General features: G+C 41.5%; 1 protein-coding gene across 6 annotated transcripts in view; it reads right to left on the bottom strand.

The window, feature by feature from the left end:
* LOC306785869 (neurexin-1a-like) overlaps positions 1 to 19,545 on the bottom strand; it is a gene marked incomplete at its 5' end in the record, with an annotated part of 228,738 nt that overhangs the window by 112,735 nt on the left and 96,458 nt on the right. For all 6 annotated transcript variants that reach the window (XM_079280409.1, XM_079280405.1, XM_079280407.1 and 3 more), the window contains 7 exons: positions 3,923 to 4,042; positions 7,783 to 7,956; positions 8,708 to 8,898; positions 10,123 to 10,504; positions 11,173 to 11,295; positions 15,988 to 16,014; positions 18,186 to 18,389. In XM_079280409.1, coding sequence (XP_079136535.1) covers positions 3,923 to 4,042; positions 7,783 to 7,956; positions 8,708 to 8,898; positions 10,123 to 10,504; positions 11,173 to 11,295; positions 15,988 to 16,014; positions 18,186 to 18,389 — 1,221 coding nt within the window. The remainder of the gene's footprint in view (positions 1 to 3,922; positions 4,043 to 7,782; positions 7,957 to 8,707; positions 8,899 to 10,122; positions 10,505 to 11,172; positions 11,296 to 15,987; positions 16,015 to 18,185; positions 18,390 to 19,545) is intronic.

The following is a 19,545-nucleotide window of genomic DNA, read 5'->3' as shown; positions in this document are numbered from 1 at the left end:
TGGGCAGAGACAATGGAAACTAGACCCATACAACCTCCATTGTTGATACAATATTGACATGGCACTAATAGCTCTAGCTAGAAGACTTGGCGCAGAAGCAATCAGGCGAGACTGAAATTGCGTGCGGCCGGGCTTACCCCTCGCTGAAGCCTCTCTACGACCCACTTTAGCTCAACAGTAAACACCATTCTGTTTGTCTCTGTACATTACACTCAGATGCTAGACCACTGCAGGCAAATTCCCTCAGGGGGTCTGGACTGGAGTTTAAGTCCCCCCCCCCCCCTTGAACACACACACACACAAACACACAAGCCTCAGCTTCTGAATGAAAACTAGCAGTTTTTTAAACCGTATTGGACCTTTTAGAGAAGACAAGATGTAATATGGCAATATCAACTCCTAGTCTAAGCGTATAGGAAGACACTAATAATGTTCTGCTTTGGGCTGATTACCAGCACAACAGTACTGATGACTTCATCGCAAAGATACACTGAGTCTGTCTCCCTTCTTGTCCCTTAACTGACAAGCCATTTTATTCCTACTGGCATCACAAATAGCTTGTAGTAATGAGACCAAATGCACGCTTAACACAATTCACAACCGTAGTTCATCTCACATGCACGATGATCTGACAGACACTCATCTTGGCCAGTGATTGCATTTCATTTTCTACCCTAGTTTCACTGACTGTAGCTATGCAGTGGGGATAATTGGTTCTAAAAATACCACTCTAAAGACACCGTGTCCACAGGTCATTGAAACAAAAAAGTACTGGCACATCACTGGGCTGAAGTGTTTGGGAGATGATGAAGAGAAGATCTGAAGATTGTTTTTATATCTGTGTCATCATCTCACCAATCATTCTGGACTGAAAGGTGCAGCACTGTTCTGAAAAGTTGTAATACTTCTATCACAATAAATTCAAAGCACAGCCAAGAAACGGTGGATTGCTCTGAAAGAAACTTAGTGCAGAGTGTGTGTGTGGATACCGGCCCTGCTTATTGTAGACTGCTGAGGAAAAGTAGAAGTATTAGCAAAAGGCAACAGTGTGCAATAAAAACTGCAAACAACTGGTTCTATGAAGATGCTGTCACGAAGGGTAAGCCGCATTAGTGATTAGTGACGAGACACATGATCCCTTCATCCATTATCAGAAACGACTTGTGCTTTTCAGAGACGCTGCATGTCTTTGGACTGTGGGGGAGAAAACTCACGTTGACACGGGGAGAACATGCAAACTCCACACAGAAGGGCCGTCCTCCCAGGATCAACCCGGGCCCCTCTGACTGTGAGGGGTCTAGGGGCTAGGGGCTGAGGAATGGAGTTTTTCTCCTTGTGAGAGGGCAGACTACCCACTAGAGAAAAATGAGGTAATGCAGCAAGCTCACCATTTAAGTTGCTTTCTCAGAGACCCATTGCTCTATTGTAAATTGCCTGCACCTCAGCTTATGTAAATATATCTGGTAAAAATGGATATTTTCCTCAGAGACGCTTCTCTCGTGCCTTTGCGGCTCCCCCTTCTCCTCTATTCCCATGACAATCCATCAACACAGATACAACCCCACCATCTCCGGCTTCATTTTTTCCTTGTCATAGAATTTCCTCGGCAGAGTGAGGATGTCTTGCATCACGATTCCGAGGACTACTTTAGTTCATCCTTGGTGAAAGAGGTTCTTGGAAAGTATGTTTTTTTGCGGTTACATATTGCATCCCTCGGGACTGCACATTGATCCGTCCTATTGTTTTGTCAGGTCAGAAGGAATAATGAGACGAGCTGCAGTAACTAGACTCAGCAGGTAGAGCGCTTTTGCTCAGATATAATATACGTGTGCGTGTCCTGTGAGCCGCTCTGCTCCTACTGCTGGAAATGAGCTGTACCGGCCTGCTCGGGATGAATATGTACGACAGGAAGAAAGTTCCAAGCTGCTTTTCTTCTCTCTTTAACGCAAACGGAAGCTTCACAAGGAGTTCGCCATCAAAAATATCGCTTAACAACTCCAGCCCCACTCCTGTGTTGATCAAAACATGGTCTGAGGAATGAAAGGGAGAGAAAAAACGGGCCGAGGAGGGCTAGGATCAGAACGGGCTACACTCGACTCACATCTCATGGACAGAAGAATCATTTTAGCGTTATCACAGAGAGCAGATATGTTCAGCGTGCGAGGCTGCATGGGAATCTATTAACACTTTCTGTTGATAACAAAAGATGGGGTCCAACCAAGCTGGTAGAAGTGACACAGAATGCATTAACATTTATGGTGCTCTCTCCTCTCTCTTTTGTGTCATCTCCAGAGTGCCCACTCTGTTCTTTTCTCCTTAATGCAGTTCAGCACATTGCCCATTCACCCCTTACTGTGTGAACCGCTGCAGAAGAAAATAATGACCAAAAAAAAAAATCCCCTGTGCATATTTTGCATGAGGAAGTAGCCCATTTTCTAAAAAAGGAGCGGAAGACATTACCCTAGTTCTCTCAAAAGCTAAGCACTAATGAGCACAGAGTCCCTTAAACAAAACGCCTGTTTACTGTCTTTAAGAGAGATTAATATCATAGAACTTTTAAATTGCATAATGTGGTTCAAAGTACGTTAAATCGTTATGGTGTGTTTGAGGTTTTAATTTGTGAGGCGACAGTGCTAGCCACTCGACCACAGTGCATGATGTCATCCTCTATTTTTCTAAAGATAACTCTTCTGATATGTGATCTTAAGAATTTTTTTTTAAAGATCTCAGCTCAGAATCATAAACTTAACATTTTACAAGATAAACTGTGTTTTCCAAGGAAAGGCTGGACAGTCTCTACCTGTTGTTGATTTGATCGTTTTAATTGTGAAAATAGATTTGGTTTCCTCATAATAATGAAAACTGTGTTAACACATGACTAACTTTAAATTAACTGCAAGTCTCACGCTGTTTTTCTGTTTTCGTTGAGATTGGGTGCACTACGGTAAACTGAAGTTTACGACACTCAATTTAGAGGACACAATATTCTGCTCAAAATGATTTACATTTTGAATTTGCATGAGCTGTATTGTGCTATCAGACATATTATTAGTTCCTTTATGATTTGTGACTGACGGCTGTAACAATGCATCCCGGCTATGAAGGTTACGGGGCCAGGAGCTGAGGAATGGAGGTTTTCTCCTTGTGAGAGGGCAGACTAGCCTGCTAGAGAAATATGAAGTAATGCAGCAAGCTCACCCTTTAAGGTGTGTTTGAGGTTTAATTTGTATTGGTCAACAACAACATGCTATCTGGTCAAATTGCAATCATTTATAAGGCCATTTCTGGTTATTTTGTTTGCTTGATAGATTTGTTTTAGATGTTTTATTTAGCGGAACACAATGTTTGTTGGTCCCTCTAGTGGTACATCGCTCAAACTTTAATGAGCTTTCACTGAACTGTCGGCCAGATGTCACAATCCTAAACGAGTCTGCCCTGCAGAGTTGCGACAGCTCTTGACACCCTCAGTGAAGACGATGTATATTCAAGCAGAGCTACTGCAGTTTCGTTGAAGATTCGTCCTAATTGACCGAGTAACAGGACACAGCACAGTTTAGGGACTTTACTTCGTTCAATTGGAGAGTTGACAAAGCAAGTTTGTCCTATTGCTGGCAAACACCGTGCTTCGTGAGGACACAAATATAGCACCACAGGCAGGAAACAATAATGAGCTGGAACACAAATGATGTGTGAAAGCATATAAAAATGGACGCTCTGTTGACGATAACACCCACCTTTAAACGTCTCACACCAAGATTCTCCTGGACGTGTTTAATTAGCTCCAGAGATGGACGGAATTGAGTGAATTGAGTTGCATTTGAAGTATGTTTTATATGTACTTGTCGAACTCATTTAAAATTAAGAAAAATGAAGAAAAAACTATTCTGACTTTTGAGTTAAAAACCGGGAAGTGGAAGCCTACCGTCATTGCAGAGCGGTCCTCCAAATGTCGTCATGCTGCAGTCACAGCTGAAGCCCTCCCACTGCTGAAGACACACACCCTGGTTGGCACACGAGTCCTCTTGGCACGTCGTGCTGGGGCCTGAATACGGAGACAAATGGCAACTTGGTGAGCAGACTTTTACTATAAAGCACATTCTGCAGATTGACCCTGCAGTTGAAATGAAATGTCACGCCGAACACACAGACAATAGGCTTCTGCAAATGGAAGCATACACAGAACAAACATACATATGCTGTGCAAACACCACAACTGTGTATTTAGCCATATTTTGTATTATTTCTATTAAAACTGCTTCAAATTCACAGGTTGTAGCCAACTGCCTGCCCAAAACCCTCGATGAATTCAACAGTTTTCAGGAAACACACGCAAGAAAAACCTCACAAATGTACAAAAAATGGCATTTGTTTTAATAACTTCAATTTTAGGATTTAACTGTCATCAGTGATTTCCATATTTTGCTGAACATTTAATATTTCAGAACAGCAGAGTGCATAATATTAAATTGAATGTTGGGATTTAGGTTACAGCCCCTATTTACATCCAACAGTAGCATGTATTTAAAAGAGAACTTTGTTAATCCAGAAGGAAATTCTTGTGCCAGAGATTGATCAAAAATGACAATAAGAATAATAAAAAAAAAACAAGAATGTATTTATAAACAATGGAGATATAAAAATAAAGTGTGATGGATATAATACTAACATCAGTGCAAAACAATTGGCAATAACAGATACAGTATACTAGTATCTAGATTTGATATTGTTACACCACAAATGTGTCTACAAAATATAGTACACACTGTAATGCAGTTCACCTTTCCTTCTCCAACGTGTCCCTGACCACCTGTGCAGATGGTTAGTTCAGTCAGAGGACGCACAGCTGTTACTACCAGCTGTGAATGGGGTCACAGAACAATAATGCTCAGTTTGTCACCAGTAGGGGCCGGAGTTATCAATGTGCTTTTAAATAGCAATGTAACAGTGCTGCTTCCAGATGTGTTTGAGGTCAAAGTTGTTGTGCATTTCCATCATTCCAACCACGTATCAGTCAGTCAGTCATTCTGTCAGTCTGGGCCAAAGTGCAGTCAGTGTACGACTGCACCGACTGCATCGTCTGTGTGACAGTGACACCGAGCTGTTTCAGTTAATGGAGAAATGTTAGTGGAATGGCACTGGTTAGTATGGATGATTGTTGGGATTATTTTGGTTGCAACAATTCTGGCCACCATTATTTGTCAATTTTTATCCTTAATTTCCAACTTGTGGATATTTGGACTAGGTTTACGCCACATGGACATCATATAATCAGAATAATGACAAACTACTGCTTGCATGCATGCAGCACTCCCCTTCACAGCCATAATCATACAGGGAGAACACATCTACTTCTTCGATAGTTGCGGTATTACAATAAAGAAGTGCATATTTATTCTGGTGTATATTTATTTATTTACTCTTGTGATATTTTAAAATGAGTTGCTCAGCTATTGAATACAGACATATATTCGAAAACTCTCTAAAAGTGATATTTTCTGAATGATTGTAGCCACGGTAACTTGCTGCTCAGCTAGCTATAGAAACTGCTTAATAGGTGTGGCTGTAGCTCACTCAAGGTTAAAAATGCAATGATAAAATGCTGTACAGTGTGATTTTTGCAACAAGAAAAACAGCAGTTTGATTAACGATCTTTCTGGAAAAACCTTGGAATTCATGTCAATTTAAATTGCATCTCACCGTATGATATGCTTGAGATTCCACGTCTTATAAAAGTCTTTTCATACTTAAAGTGTCACAAATGTAACGGGGCCTAATTTCTATTGACTTAGCGAGGAAGTCAAGTAAACAATGAGATGTGTATTGTCATACTTGTAAATATGTCTAGTGAATATAAGACATCATTTTAAATGATTAAGATACAGAATTATACTATGTTTTTACATCATTATGTCATTTCAATTGATGTTGATTAGAAATCCAGTAACTATATGTAGTTATATTGCTTTTTATTTATCAATATGCCTCTGAATTTACTTAAATGACTGACCGCCGGTGCTTTGTTATGAAGCCTACTTTAAACTGTTAAATCTTAAAAGGCTGCTGCTTGATATAGTTCCTACTATATCTATAGAGTGCCAGAGATTACAGGAACATGGGACTTATAACAACAATGATTAATGTCATGTAAAACATGAAAATGACTGAGGTTTGAGTTAACACCTTGATTACATTAAATGGAAAATTCATGCAGGAGAAAACATAATTAAGAGTATAAAGTCATGCAAACGTATTTATTAGAAGTATGTCAACAATAAAAGACAAAAACAATAGAACACACAATATGCGAGTGCAAATCAAAACGTGATCCCCATAGACTGATACAAGATGGTGATGGTACTTGTATTCCTATGGGACTGAAGCCCATTCCATACAGCAGGTGGGTGAATTCAAATTCGGCAGAGATCTTGTTCAGGGAGTGGAAAGTGTGGAGGTAGAGACTGTGAAGACGTGAGGGGCAGAGGCATTGTAGATACAGAGGGAGGAAGGACATCAGACTCCGTATCAAACACACAAAGCTATCTACCTTGCAAGTCAGCTTTCATCAATGCAACTTTTGTCAGCAAAACAACAGGAAAGGAAAAGGAAAAGTGTACCAGCTGTTAGTAAAGGATCAAGGCGTCAGAGATGGAGCAACAGAAACACAGACTGTGGAAGCAGGAGTGACAGAGTGAGGAATGAGGCCGATGTCTGTCCTCAGAAAGAGCCAGAGGGGACGGCTTGTATTGTATAATGCAGACCGGAATCATCTAAACCGTAATAGCAACTACTCTCAACATCAGCAATATATATAAACATCTAATTGAAATAGTTAAGTCATTATTATGGGAGGTAGATATGGTGTGAAATCTACGTATTTTCTCTCATTTATATTCTGAAACGATCCCTGCCGTAGTAAAATACTATCAGCGACTATATGCTACCTTTTGACACCTGTAGTACAGTTCAATTAATGTGTTTTAATAGAAGCCATTTTCCATTGAGAGCGACCATCGATGCCATGTGGCACGAAACGAAAACAGCAAGCTTGACAGACCCACAGAGGGCGCTACATTTGATTGCATTTGTAATGGAACATGAAAAGATCAGAAGTTGCGTACTCAATAGAACAACAGTGGATGAATTGTGAAATCAAACTAAGTGAGTGAAGTTGAAAAATAAATCGAATATTGTCTCTGGATGTGGTGCACACATTAGACTGAGCAAATGATATTCATGCATGCAACAAAGGCTTCATACATAATTCAAAAGGTTCGCTTCTGGCAAACTCTTAGATCCAGCAAGCGTGCATAGCAAAACAGAATGGGGCTAAAATGGGAAATAACACTGGCAGTACAAATATGGCAGAGAGAATAATCAGATTACGGCTAACTGAAACAGAAATGATTGCCTGTGGAGGAGTGTCAGAGCTTGATGCATTCTAACAGAATACTAACACACTTTATGGATGTTAAATTATGTGTCACAGGTTGGCAATGTGGCTGTGCTTCACAGTGTATGTGTGTCCTTGTCGGACAAGCATTAAAATGGATGGACTGAGCAACATTACAGCGCTGCGTGGTGCTGCGATGCACCTTCAGGATAGTTGTGTGATAATGAGGGGAAACCAGAGTAATTGTGAGACTTTATCAGTGAAATCGGGTTTAAATGAGACAATACAATTCAAACCTGAGCTTCAGTAGTGTACTCCAAAGACAAAACAAAAGTTTGAAAGTAACAAACAGCAGACAACACATTTCCTTAGCGGGCTGAGAGACGACTCACCTTCACACCCTCTCTCTATCTGTCCCACACAGTCCAGAGCGTCTGACATCAAGTCTGGGAGCCGGCTGTTCAGATCCACTGACGCCAGACAACCTTGAAAGCCCTCCTTGGCATGCACCAGTTTGGGAAGCTCCTTGAACATCTCCTTCGCCACCCCACCAATATAAAGATTACCTGTGCAGAAATATGACAATACTGACCCCTAGTGGACACCAAACACGATACCAAGCAAAGTAACAGGCACATCTCTTCAGACAGCATTGCAATTTGGATCGCACTGACTTTTCCTGACTAAAGAAACCTTGCGTTGTCATCATTAATGATGACGGTTGCTCGATACGGTAACGTTTTTTATCGAAATGAAAGATTGCAGGAAGTTAATCATCAGTGAATAACTTTTCCCAATTGTGTCAAATGGCATTAAATTGTACAATGATAAAATATCAATACTGTTTGTTTTTTACACACAAGCCAGAAATGTGTCACCCGTTTCATTAAAAATGTCTAGAAACAATAATTACAACATTCTTTAATTGCACATTCATTTCGCCAATTTCTTTTTCAAAAGTTGTCATCTTGTGGAGTATTAATATACTTTTAAATCCCTTTTAATAAAATGTTGGTCTGCTAAGCACAAATTGTCTTTCCTATGAACTCCCTGATCCGCACGCACAGCGATGTAGTGTCGGCTACTGAACAGATGGGGGTTGAGTTTTCTGCTCAAGGGTACCTCAGTGGTGGTAATGAGTGAGAGCCTCGCACTTTTTTTTTTTTCCTCCACGCCTGCAGGGTTTATCCTGCTGGTGCAACCTTTCAGTCACAGACCTGCTTCTCTCACCTCTAGGCCACTGCTGCCCCAAATGAATGGAATCTGCAATATATAAATATATATATATATATATATAAATTCACTATGCCTACGCACCCTTAAGGTCCAGGTTCTTGGCTCCCGTGGTCATCTGCGTGGTGATCTTGGTATCAATCTTGACAGTGTGGAGGTTGTTGGTGTCCCTGGAGATTATGACATTGTGCCAGTGGTTGTCGTTCAGGGGCTTGTTTGAGTTGCCTTTGATCAAGTGGGCTCCATTTCCCAGGTCAGAAACATAGTGCAGGTAACTGGAACCAGACATTTAACAACATGAGTCGATGCAACCATGGACAGGAAGGACATGAAAGCATGGCACCATACAGAAGGCTTTCCGATCTCCAAAAATATGCATGTATTTATTAAAGTCCAGTTTATTTACAGAGCTTTTGCTTCACAGACGCATGAGATTTTAAAAATAACAATAAAATCTAGAAGTAGAAAAACAAAAAAGTTTAATAAACCTCTGAAAACTGGAGCAAGAGTGTTTGTTTGCTGTTGCGTGCCTGCGTGTCCAAATGTGCAGATATGAGAGTGTCAGAAAGTGCAGCTGTCTGAAAAGGAGCTAAATAATTGGCAGGTTGCAGCATTGACAAAAGGTTGTGGGCTGTGCTGAACAAATTGGTCTTAAACTATTTTGGTTTCCAGGCAATTTCTGATTTGCATGCTCATTTTAATTAAAATGTATGACTTTAATGTTTAGCACATTGAATACTACCTTAACTGCAGGCATTACTTAAAAGAAGTCATTCTATAGCTGCATTTTCAGCAAGAAGAAATGTGCCCTTGTGTGGTTGATTCCCTTTCATGTCGGGTATTTGTTGTGCCTTCATGAATATTAAAAGGAACAGTAATGGCCCACAGCTCTTTCAGTAAATAGTCTGGCATAGAGGTGATAAGAAAATAATTTGAATTCCTATGGTAATGTCATCAGAGCTGTCAGGAATTATATTCTGTTCGGAAACTGTCATGTTGAATGAACAGCTGCATTATAAGACCATTCATATGGAGATTCTCACATCAATAAACATCTTTCTACACTACTATACAACTAATTAAACACAGTTGAAATCGCCTTTACTCCTGGTGGCAGGTAAGATTGCCCTACAAATGAAGTCGTGTGTGTGCAAGTAAAAGAGCCGTGTAGTTACTACAGCATGGGCCAAAACAAGAGAGCCACCCACACAAATTCAAACTTAATAAAAGAAAAATCCCCTAAAAACATATCACAGTACTAGAAATATTGTTGTTCGACAAAGTTCTCTCACGGCAGGACTCCGCAGAATTCCACAGTGATGGCTCATTCACCAAAAATGCTGTCAAAAGTCGTTAAAAAGGAACAAACTATCTTGTGTTTTGCCACTTAAGGGTCTAAAAAAGCCCAGGTCAAAGGACATTGAAGATGTAAAAAAGTGAAAGTGAATAGATCTACTGTACATGTATGGGAGAACAGTGAATCTTTCGCATCCACTTACCCTTTGACCAGCTCCACCACAATGAAGTCATTCCCATCCCCGCTGTTGAACAGGATGAGGCCGTCGGAGGAGGTGGTTTTGAACTGAAAGAAAAGGTGCATGGAGTAGTAGGCCTGCAGGGTAGTGAGGGTCACATAGCTGGAGCGCGACTTGAAGGTGATGGGGTCAGCGATGATGTTCTTGAAGCCAATCATGGCATTGAGCTCACAGTAATCGATGTCACCGTTTTTACAGAGGTCTATGTAGGCCATGCCGTTGAAAGAGAGGCTCTGGAGGTGGCCGATGAAGTTGGACGGCACCATGGACATGAAGCGCTTTTCAGTCACAATGCCCGTCTCAATGTTGTGGAACTCCAGTTGGGTGTGATCACCTGCCATTTGACCTTTGATCAGCAGAGGGAGGGAGAGGGGATGTTATTGGGGGTAAGCGGCAATTACAGGAGCAATGATTCACAATCAAAAGGTCAACTACAAATCCTCTAAATAACGACAGGTACACCATATGAATTGAATTACGAATTGAAAATGATTTTATTTAAGCTGTGCAGGCGTTAATATAACGCATTTTCATGACCAAATGGTTTCAAACAAATGTTTTCTCTTGTTTAAGTCAAGAAAAGGTTTTCTTGAGGGTGTACATTGAGCAATACAGTGTTCTGAAATGTTCAGTAAACACCAAATGTTTAAAAATAACTTTTTCCCCCAGTCTGTCTACATAGTTGTCGTAAAATGAACAGTTATATTAACTTAAATGGGTATTATTCTCCCACAGTGACAAATTCCGCACATTGTAGCTTTTTGTTGAATTTTGCAGCCATATTTAGCGTTCCCTTATAGGCCACGTGTTGACATTGTTTGATGAATTTTAAACAGCATCAAAATGCATGAAGGCTCGCACCAGATGAGCAATGCATCTAACCTGTCACAGCACAATATAGTGCAGATTAATTGTGCCTTACCTAGAATCTTAGAGCCCAACAAATCGAATGGTTAATTTAAGTTTATAGGAGAAAAAAAAAGGATTCGGTCAGAAGAGCAGGATGAGAAGTACCTTCCACAGACTGCAGATCATCTACGGTCAGTTTCAAACTCTTGCCCCTCCTGTACACACGTACTGTGTGCCACTCATTATCGTTCAGACTCTGACCCGCAAAAATAGTCTCTGGGCCTTTGCCTGCAGGACAGTCCAAACAACGGTTAACACACATGCATGCATACACTAGAAAGCACATATATTATAGACAGGCTGAGAGACAGAGAGGGGGAGATGGAAAGAAGGACAAAGTGGATGAGTTCAGTAGTTTGACAGAGGCAGAAAACATTACGGTAAACATCGTTAATGGGGCATAAAAGCACATCGTTCTGACTTGCATTTCCTGTCCTGATCCCATTAGATAGGGCATCAAATTTCTGAATCCTCCCTGACCTGAACACCATTTTTCTCAAAGCGAAAGGAGGGAGGCAGTCATCAGGATGTCACGTCATTATTACCGACAGTATTAACACTGACTGTGTTGCTGTAAATGTATAGTGTTTCAAGAAACGGGGTGAATAGATGTTTCATTATAGCTGGTCTTTTATTTCTTGTGATATCTCCCTGTTCCTATAATGCCACTTGGTGGCAGCATATAACAACCAAAAGGCTGTGACGGAGCAAAGCACTGAACAACTGGGCATCACTCTCCATCTTGTTTACCTTCAACAGTGCAACCCAGTATTTCATTTCTCTCATGTCCACCACATGACATGAAATAGTAGCTGGGAAACAAATACTTGCATAATGGAAGCAGTGTCCTTGGTGGTGAAATAGAACCCATTAAGAGACAAAATATACAAGTCATTGTCCCTAAAATCTAGTATTACAAAAAAACAGGAAATACAGAATGTGATTTGTATCAGCACCCTTGAAAATAAATGGGTGTTTTGGAAAAGGAGCCGGTGACTGATGTCGTCAGTAACACAAAAGAAACTACACATTGGATGCCCTCTCATTAAACCCATAAATAATACCAAATGACCATTCAACTGATTCATATTTAACGAAGAACAATACTTCATGTCTCTAAATCATCCCTTCACTGACTGCTGAAACCAGCATATTAATATTGCATCAGGTGTGTCACTGCTAGCGGGCAGTGATGGAGATGTCACACAGAATCAAGGTGACAAAAAAACCTCACAGAGAGATAATCAAATTTAGAATCGCAGATAAATCAGAGTGACTGCACCAAATCTGTTTGATCTCATGAGCAGAGAGAAAAAAATATAGCTGTTGTTCCTCTGCTGTGAATACGTAACCAAACAGGCCAATGACAACAAGCCACTGTGACAGTACTGAAATCCCCAGGCTCCGCATACCTTGTCCACTGTGGGGAGTATTTCAGATGGGTACCATCTTCATTCCCCTGCACACATTTGTAACTATTTATTTCCTCCTTTTCTGCAATCTGCAAAGCCCCGATGCAATGTGTATGCAAATCAAAGGGTGCCAAAGTACTAGGACACACTCAATCTCAGAGGCACAGTTCCGCTTTGTAAGCACTAAACACCGGGGCAGGATTGAAACCAGACGACTGGTGAGGGATTAAGGAGGAGAGATATGAAATAATGGGATGGAGTTGGACTTGAAAGCCTGCTTGATCTTTTCCTTCCATCATCCTGTCCCGCTCTCCAAGGAGAAAAGAAAGGGGGAAAGAGGTCAATCGTATTAAGGTGCACAACATTCACTACAGTAGGGCCTGCGTTTATGCCTGCAGTGCAGTCTGTGGTCTAAACCGCCAGCTGCTGTCCAGACAGTAAGGTCCTCCAGTCCACTGTTTGCCTCGTCTATCTATCTGCAGTGATGGATCCGCAGTGATCTCTCCCTGCCTCATTGACTTCAGGCCTAAGGGAACAGAGGAGAACTGTGGCATGGGGCAGCATGAGAAGATGCGATTATCCAGTCAATCAGCTCTAGCTGGCTGGATGACAGGCCAGATACTGGTGCTGCCTGCCCCCCGCTACTGTGACTCACCCAGGTGGAGGGGAGGGGGGGACTCGCTGACCACGCAGCGGGCCACTACTGCTGGATTACCGTCAATGTAGAAATAAACAGCAAGTAGGGAGATTGTTTTGAACATGACTTGCTCCAACTGCCATTACTACTGAGATTAGAGGCATTTTTAGCAATAACTGGTGTCATGTTGGGCGATGTCAATGTTATTTCCAGCTTTTAATTTAAGCGGCTAAATGTTTGTTACGAGGACCTCTGAGCCAACATGTCAGTCTCTTTATCAAACTAATTCAGTGCGACAGGAGAGAACATCCTCGTAATTACTTTCATTTCAAGCACTTCAGTGTTGTCTCCCTTCACTGGGTATTTAAGTACATCATGGTGCAGAAACATAGTACGGTTTATATATAATTGGGGGAGGTGGGTATTGTATTTTTGCTGGATTTGATGCTCATCCAATATTTACAATTAAATGTAACTTTTCGGATGAGCTGGTGAGCGTGTGTCATCCTACATGAGGGCTGCCCTTTATTCACCTTCTCATGCATCATTTCTAACAGGCACACACGGTTTAACATCCATGTAAAAGAATGTCCCTCAGCTCTTTCACACTACATACGTTCACATCAAAAAGTGACGCATGGAAAAGATCAATGATGAGAGAAAACCTGCCCTGAGATGTTGCCGAAGGTCATGGAAAGAATAATGACCAGAATGTCCGATGAAAAAAAAAAAGCCAATCTGTCACAAGATATTTTTAGTTTGTATTTTTAGTTTTTTGTCACTCAGTGCTTGTTAACGGTGTTTAAGTCGCAGTGGCAGTGTTTTCTTCAGACAGCTATGGGCAGCCCCGGGCAGCCTAGGTCTCTAATTGACAGTGATGTGTTCTTTGAGTCGCTGCTGAAATTATCCATCCAGCAAGCTGACCGGAGCTGCAGCGCCTGACAAGACACATTAATTAACACAGAATAAAGGACCGAAATAACACAGAGATGATAACCTAGAAAATATGAATTTAACGCATCACAAGTGGAAATATACTGACTTAAAAGAGTTATTTCCAAGAACTTGAATTAAACATTTTCTTATGACAAAAATAGTTCTGGGACTATTGAAGTTGCTGTTTCCTGCTTTTTTCCCCTCCAATTTACTTAAATATTAGTTTTCCCTGAAGCATCATATTAAATGTTGATGTGATCAAATTATTTTCTCTCAGAATTATAGCTTAGTTATATGTGAGAAGCACCTACAACTCATTACATTTCTTTACATCTGTCAAACATCAATTCATTCTGGAAATGCAACAATATGGCACATTGTCATTGAAGACTGTTATTTGTATGGAGAAAAAAGACACTACACCAAGAAAATGTACACAAATGTCTCCATCCTATGAACACACACTGCTCTACGCTACACTTCTGATGCTATAGTTACTAAAGCAGAAATAGTTCCTACTCAACATTTAAAGATTGCGTGAAATATTAGTTTAGAGCACTTTACCTCCAACCGTATACTTTCACCAGTTCAACACTTATCCTGACCCTATTGAATCACAACAATAAGAAATAAATATAGAAATGAAATCTTAGTACAACAACCCCTGGAGTCCATGTATGCACACGCTATGCCTTCACACCATCCTCGCAAACCAGGAACGACCTTTTAAAGCATCAGAGGGGGGAATTAGAGCTTAGAGCTTCGTATTTGCATACACAAACAAGGGATGCAATCCAAGATGCATGAACAATGCTATTTAGCATTTAGAAAGGTGTTAAGACGGGCTGGCTCACAGAAGCATGTCTAGAGGTCACGTCATGTGATTCTGCGCAGAGGCGTTTGTTGTGTAAGTCTCTGCTTCTCATCAGGCAGTGCCTTCAAATACTGTAACACCCCGTACACCAAGATAAGATATTCAACACTTTCAGAGAGGACGGCGGGCCGTCACATACAATATGTGACGCTGGCACTTTATAGAGCTTAAACTGTCTCATCTCTGTTGGTATATACTGATCTTGAGAGTGTGTCTGTCACTTCAGAGCCATTAACCAGGAAGAGGGCTCACGTATTATGACTCCAGCATTAGTAATTATTAATTCATCACTGTTCCTGAATAATAAATGTCAGGGATATTTACCTCCCAAAATATTGCAATGTAACCTCTTTGTTGAAAGACGCACACACAAACACAAACACACGGATATCCACCATGAATTCCCACAACAAGATCTATTCTCCCTCCCTCCCTCTTCATCCCTTTCTTTCTGCTCTGTGAGGCAGGTTAATGAGCATAATAAAATCACACTCTGTATTTCCTCTGTGCCTTCAATGGCCTCATCAATTTACAACTGGCATGAAATACTGAAGTAGAAAAAAAAAAAGATTTGCGAGGGAGAGACAAGGAAATCATGCATGTCTAAAATACCTGCAATTCCAAAGCATGCGTTTTATATCGACTTGAATCTATGAGTGAAAAGGTTTGTTAATTAATAAAACAACTCAGTGTGTGGAATCACAGCTGACTGCCATATTTTTGGTTTGTCATTAATTTAAGCCTCCCTCCATCTCCTCCTCACTGCTCATCGTTCTCCCGGACACCAGATGCACACGACGACACCAGGCACTTCTGATGCACCCGTAGCTCTTGCACTATGATAAGATGTTACGTCTATGTCAATGCAAGGTGCGAGTCAGATATATTTCAGTGCACGGATTCAATTCCCATTGGCATAGCTTTAGGATATTTGAACGCCAGGATTATATAATGGCTGCAGAGAAGAAACTGTAAACATGACACTTCTAGAGAATAAAACATATGAATGTCCAGAAACAGTAAGTGTGAGAGAAGAAGAAGAAAGGTGAACAGTAACTTACTGGAGGAACAGTTAATCCTGATACAATCTAGATGGGGAAGAATAGATGAGAGATAAATTCATCTTTCAACGTTACAGCTGCAGACATCATTAAAGCATACAGTCCACCCCTCTGGGGACACACACACAGACACTGTCCGTCCTCTGATGCTCTCACCCATGGCCCCGAGCTGCAGTGAGCTGCTAAAAGCACTGCAGTGTAGTTGTGCCAGAGGAATATGTGTTCAAGCAATGTAGAACAGAAAAGCGTGAGGCTCCAATTTAGTCATACAACATTGTTTGTATTGCTTTGTTTTCCCATGTAGCCAAACGTGGGCTGTAAATGATTTACATGTTGCAAGCAGGGAGATTCCTGTGATTAGGATATGATCTTTTGTACAGTATGAGAGCATCAGATTTTGGTCAGGGTCAGACAGGGCCAGGAGGAAGCTATTCCCGTTTTATGCCACTTCAGATTTCACTACATTTTAGAGGCAACAGTTGGACTTTTAAGTCCACTACATTAATCTGACTGCTATAGTTGATGGTAGGTTTGCAGATTAACCTGTTACATAAAAAAAACATATGGTCATTATAAAATATGGTGCACTGATGCAGTGTAGACTTTACTACCTAACAATATATAAAGTAGGTAAAGTAAGCTCCACCTCAGCGAGAATTTAAATGCTGCTCACATGTTAATGCACCAGTGATAATCATCATCCTATCGCTTTGAATTGGGCCATTCAGCATAATGTCTCTTTTGGGTTTTCATACTTTAAAATCATTTTGTTGATAATTCTTACGTACTTTTACATTAAGTGAAAATTTCAAGGCAAACCTTTTGACTTGTAACAGTATTTATACACTGTAGTATTGCTACTTTCACTCAATCTGAATAAACAGTATTTCAAGTAGGTAGAATTTAGCTCAATCAGAACCATTGAAATAATATTACAGGTAGAGGAAGGAGTTGTATTGATCCATAATAAATGTGTCTACTGTCAATGTACAAACTAATCTTCCAGCACACAGTAATGTCATATTGACTGCCACGGTTTCTGAATCTTTTTTATTTTTACCTCTCTGTTTCCTGAGGCTCCGCTCATGTCGTGCTCTTAGAAAGGTGACCCAGATCAAACTCCCTCCCCTCCATCCCATTTGGCCCTGCCTGTCGTGTGTTGTCAACCACAGCAGAAAAGTGGTCGCAAACAGCCAGAGACCATCACTAGCCTACCCTCGCAGGGAATGCTCTGCTTCTTTGAAGGAGGGACGGGGATCAACGGCTGATGGCCCGGGGACAAACTCAAAAACTCTAGAATGTGTCAAAGACAATTCAAAAGAAAACAAAACACGGTAGCCTGTTTTGTTTCATCAGTGGGCATCTTTTTGGAGTCGCAATGATCTGACTTGTCAGCCCTGTCAGTGTGTGGCGCTGTTGTCTTCCGTGGTGGGACACATGCTTCCTTGTGGTTGACAGAAGACACAGACGGCCTACTTTGTATGCACCGCTAAACGGCTCCGCTTAGGGAGCCCATTTCTGTTTAGCCAGTGGAAAGGAGAAATAGATGGCAATCATTTGCACGGCATTGCTCTGTTTGAGAGATAGCAAACTTTTCACAGGCATCATTGGATTCTTTCCTCAGCAAATAAGCACACACACACACACAGTTTTTCATGTTGTCCTCGAGTTGCTTTTTGCTGTCGGTTTCCTGTGCTCATTTAAGACGGAGTTGCTGATTTATGTGCAATCAGGTGCATACTAGGAGAACAAATGGTCGCAGGGCATTGATTGGCCACAACTCACAACTCAGGGCTGCATCACATTAGCTAATCGCTACATTAGAAGAGTTGTGATTCACTAAACATTCTCATCTCCTGAAGAAGTATTAGCTTCCTCATATGACAACACCAGGAAAGAAAACAATGTAATTCCCTTTAGAGCAACACACATGTATGGATCTTGATCTGAGGTTGGCTGATGGAGCGGGCGGCGAGCATTCCCTGCTGGGCAACGGCAGCTGTGTGCTCAACTGGCAGTGAGCGGAGAGCCGCAGACTCTTGCCATTGAAAGTCTTTACACCCTCTCCCTCTATTCCAAATATGTACATGGTGTCTGCGTGTGAGCGAGAGAGTGTGTGTGTGTGTGTGTGTGTGTTTGTGTGTGTGTTTCTGACACGTGACTTTGGTGCTGCAGTCAGTGTATGTCCGAGGCGTTACCTAAATTGACAGTCAAGCGGACGCGGCCGCTGTCCAGCTCGAGACGCAGGGTGTCAGCGGAGTCCCTCGATGTGGTGGCTATTAGGATGCCATAGGCTCGCTGGGAGCGGAAGCGCAGAGACACGTCCTCGGCTTCTGTGTGCATCACCACTGGCAGCTGGACCTTCATGAACTTGCTGCCATCGTAGCTGAAGATAGTCGCCTCTGCAGAGAGGATGAGGAGGAAAACAAGATGAGCGATCGGTGAAATGGACTGAAGCTGTTTTATGGTCAACCAATGAGCGGGGCTGTGAGTTTGGCTTTCAATGAAGTCCTTTGTGGATACAATTCAATGTTGGGACTTTCAATCTTGATGAAAGAGATATATTAAGGGTGAATATATTAAACATTAACAGTTCAAAATACAGTACGGTGATGTGAAGGTCACCATTACACGCAGTGTGGAAGCCTAATCTCTGTCTTTTGGACAAATGCAGATACTACTACTGCTGCTCTGCTGTGAGCAAGCCCAGCAGCCTGCAATGACTTGTCATCCAGCATCTAGTCCATTCATAGAATGATTTAAACATGAAGTTAACAAACAGGGGAAACTACAGGCTTCTTTCTAGTAGTGTCTACTGAAGATATGTTTCTCAGACATAAGCTTTGCAGGTCTGCGTTCTTCTCACTGCAAGAGGACGTCCCAATTCATTCTGACTGCAGATCAATCCTAAACAACTACTACTAATATTACAAAATCCAATACAAAAAGCAATAGGTCAATTCAAAACTCACTGAGTGATTCCTAGATGGCATGTTACACACAGAGTATAAATATTTGTCACAAGTGCTACAGCTGACATCCACACAAACTCCCTCACAAGTCTGAGTCCTGTCCTCTCTGGGCCACTTTAGGCGGTGGCCTCCGTCAGTGAAAACAGTATGGAGGCAGACAAATGCCATGACAGTAGTGGAACAAAAACAGGAACACATCCTGACAAACAAATACAATCCTTACATCCACAAGTTTGTTTTTTTATCTGCAATGCAACAGTGACAAACTACAAAAAGGACAAATTGATATTGACTGAGGAAAAAAAAAACACAAACGGCGACAGAATTGTAATAGTCTGCGGAGGACCTTGAATATTGAGCTTTCGCTCAGGGTGACTGCATTTATTCAAAGCATTAGGCAGACGTCTAGGGAGATTGTTTAACGCTGGCAGGGGGTTGTAACAGCATTTCCGGTAGTGTAACTAAACCGTAACCCAATAACAAAGCCATTACTGCAGCGCCGAGACAGATAGAAGCCAAGTTGGAGGGACGAGAGCCGGAGAGCGGTGAGGGGGGCGATAGGGTACCAATGTACACACGCCACCTC

Source organism: Melanostigma gelatinosum, assembly GCF_949748355.1.
Source record: "Melanostigma gelatinosum genome assembly, chromosome: 12".
Classification (NCBI taxonomy): domain Eukaryota; kingdom Metazoa; phylum Chordata; class Actinopteri; order Perciformes; family Zoarcidae; genus Melanostigma; species Melanostigma gelatinosum.
The sequence above is the reverse complement of the archived record's forward strand: the minus strand, read 5'-3'. Positions and strand labels throughout refer to the sequence as shown.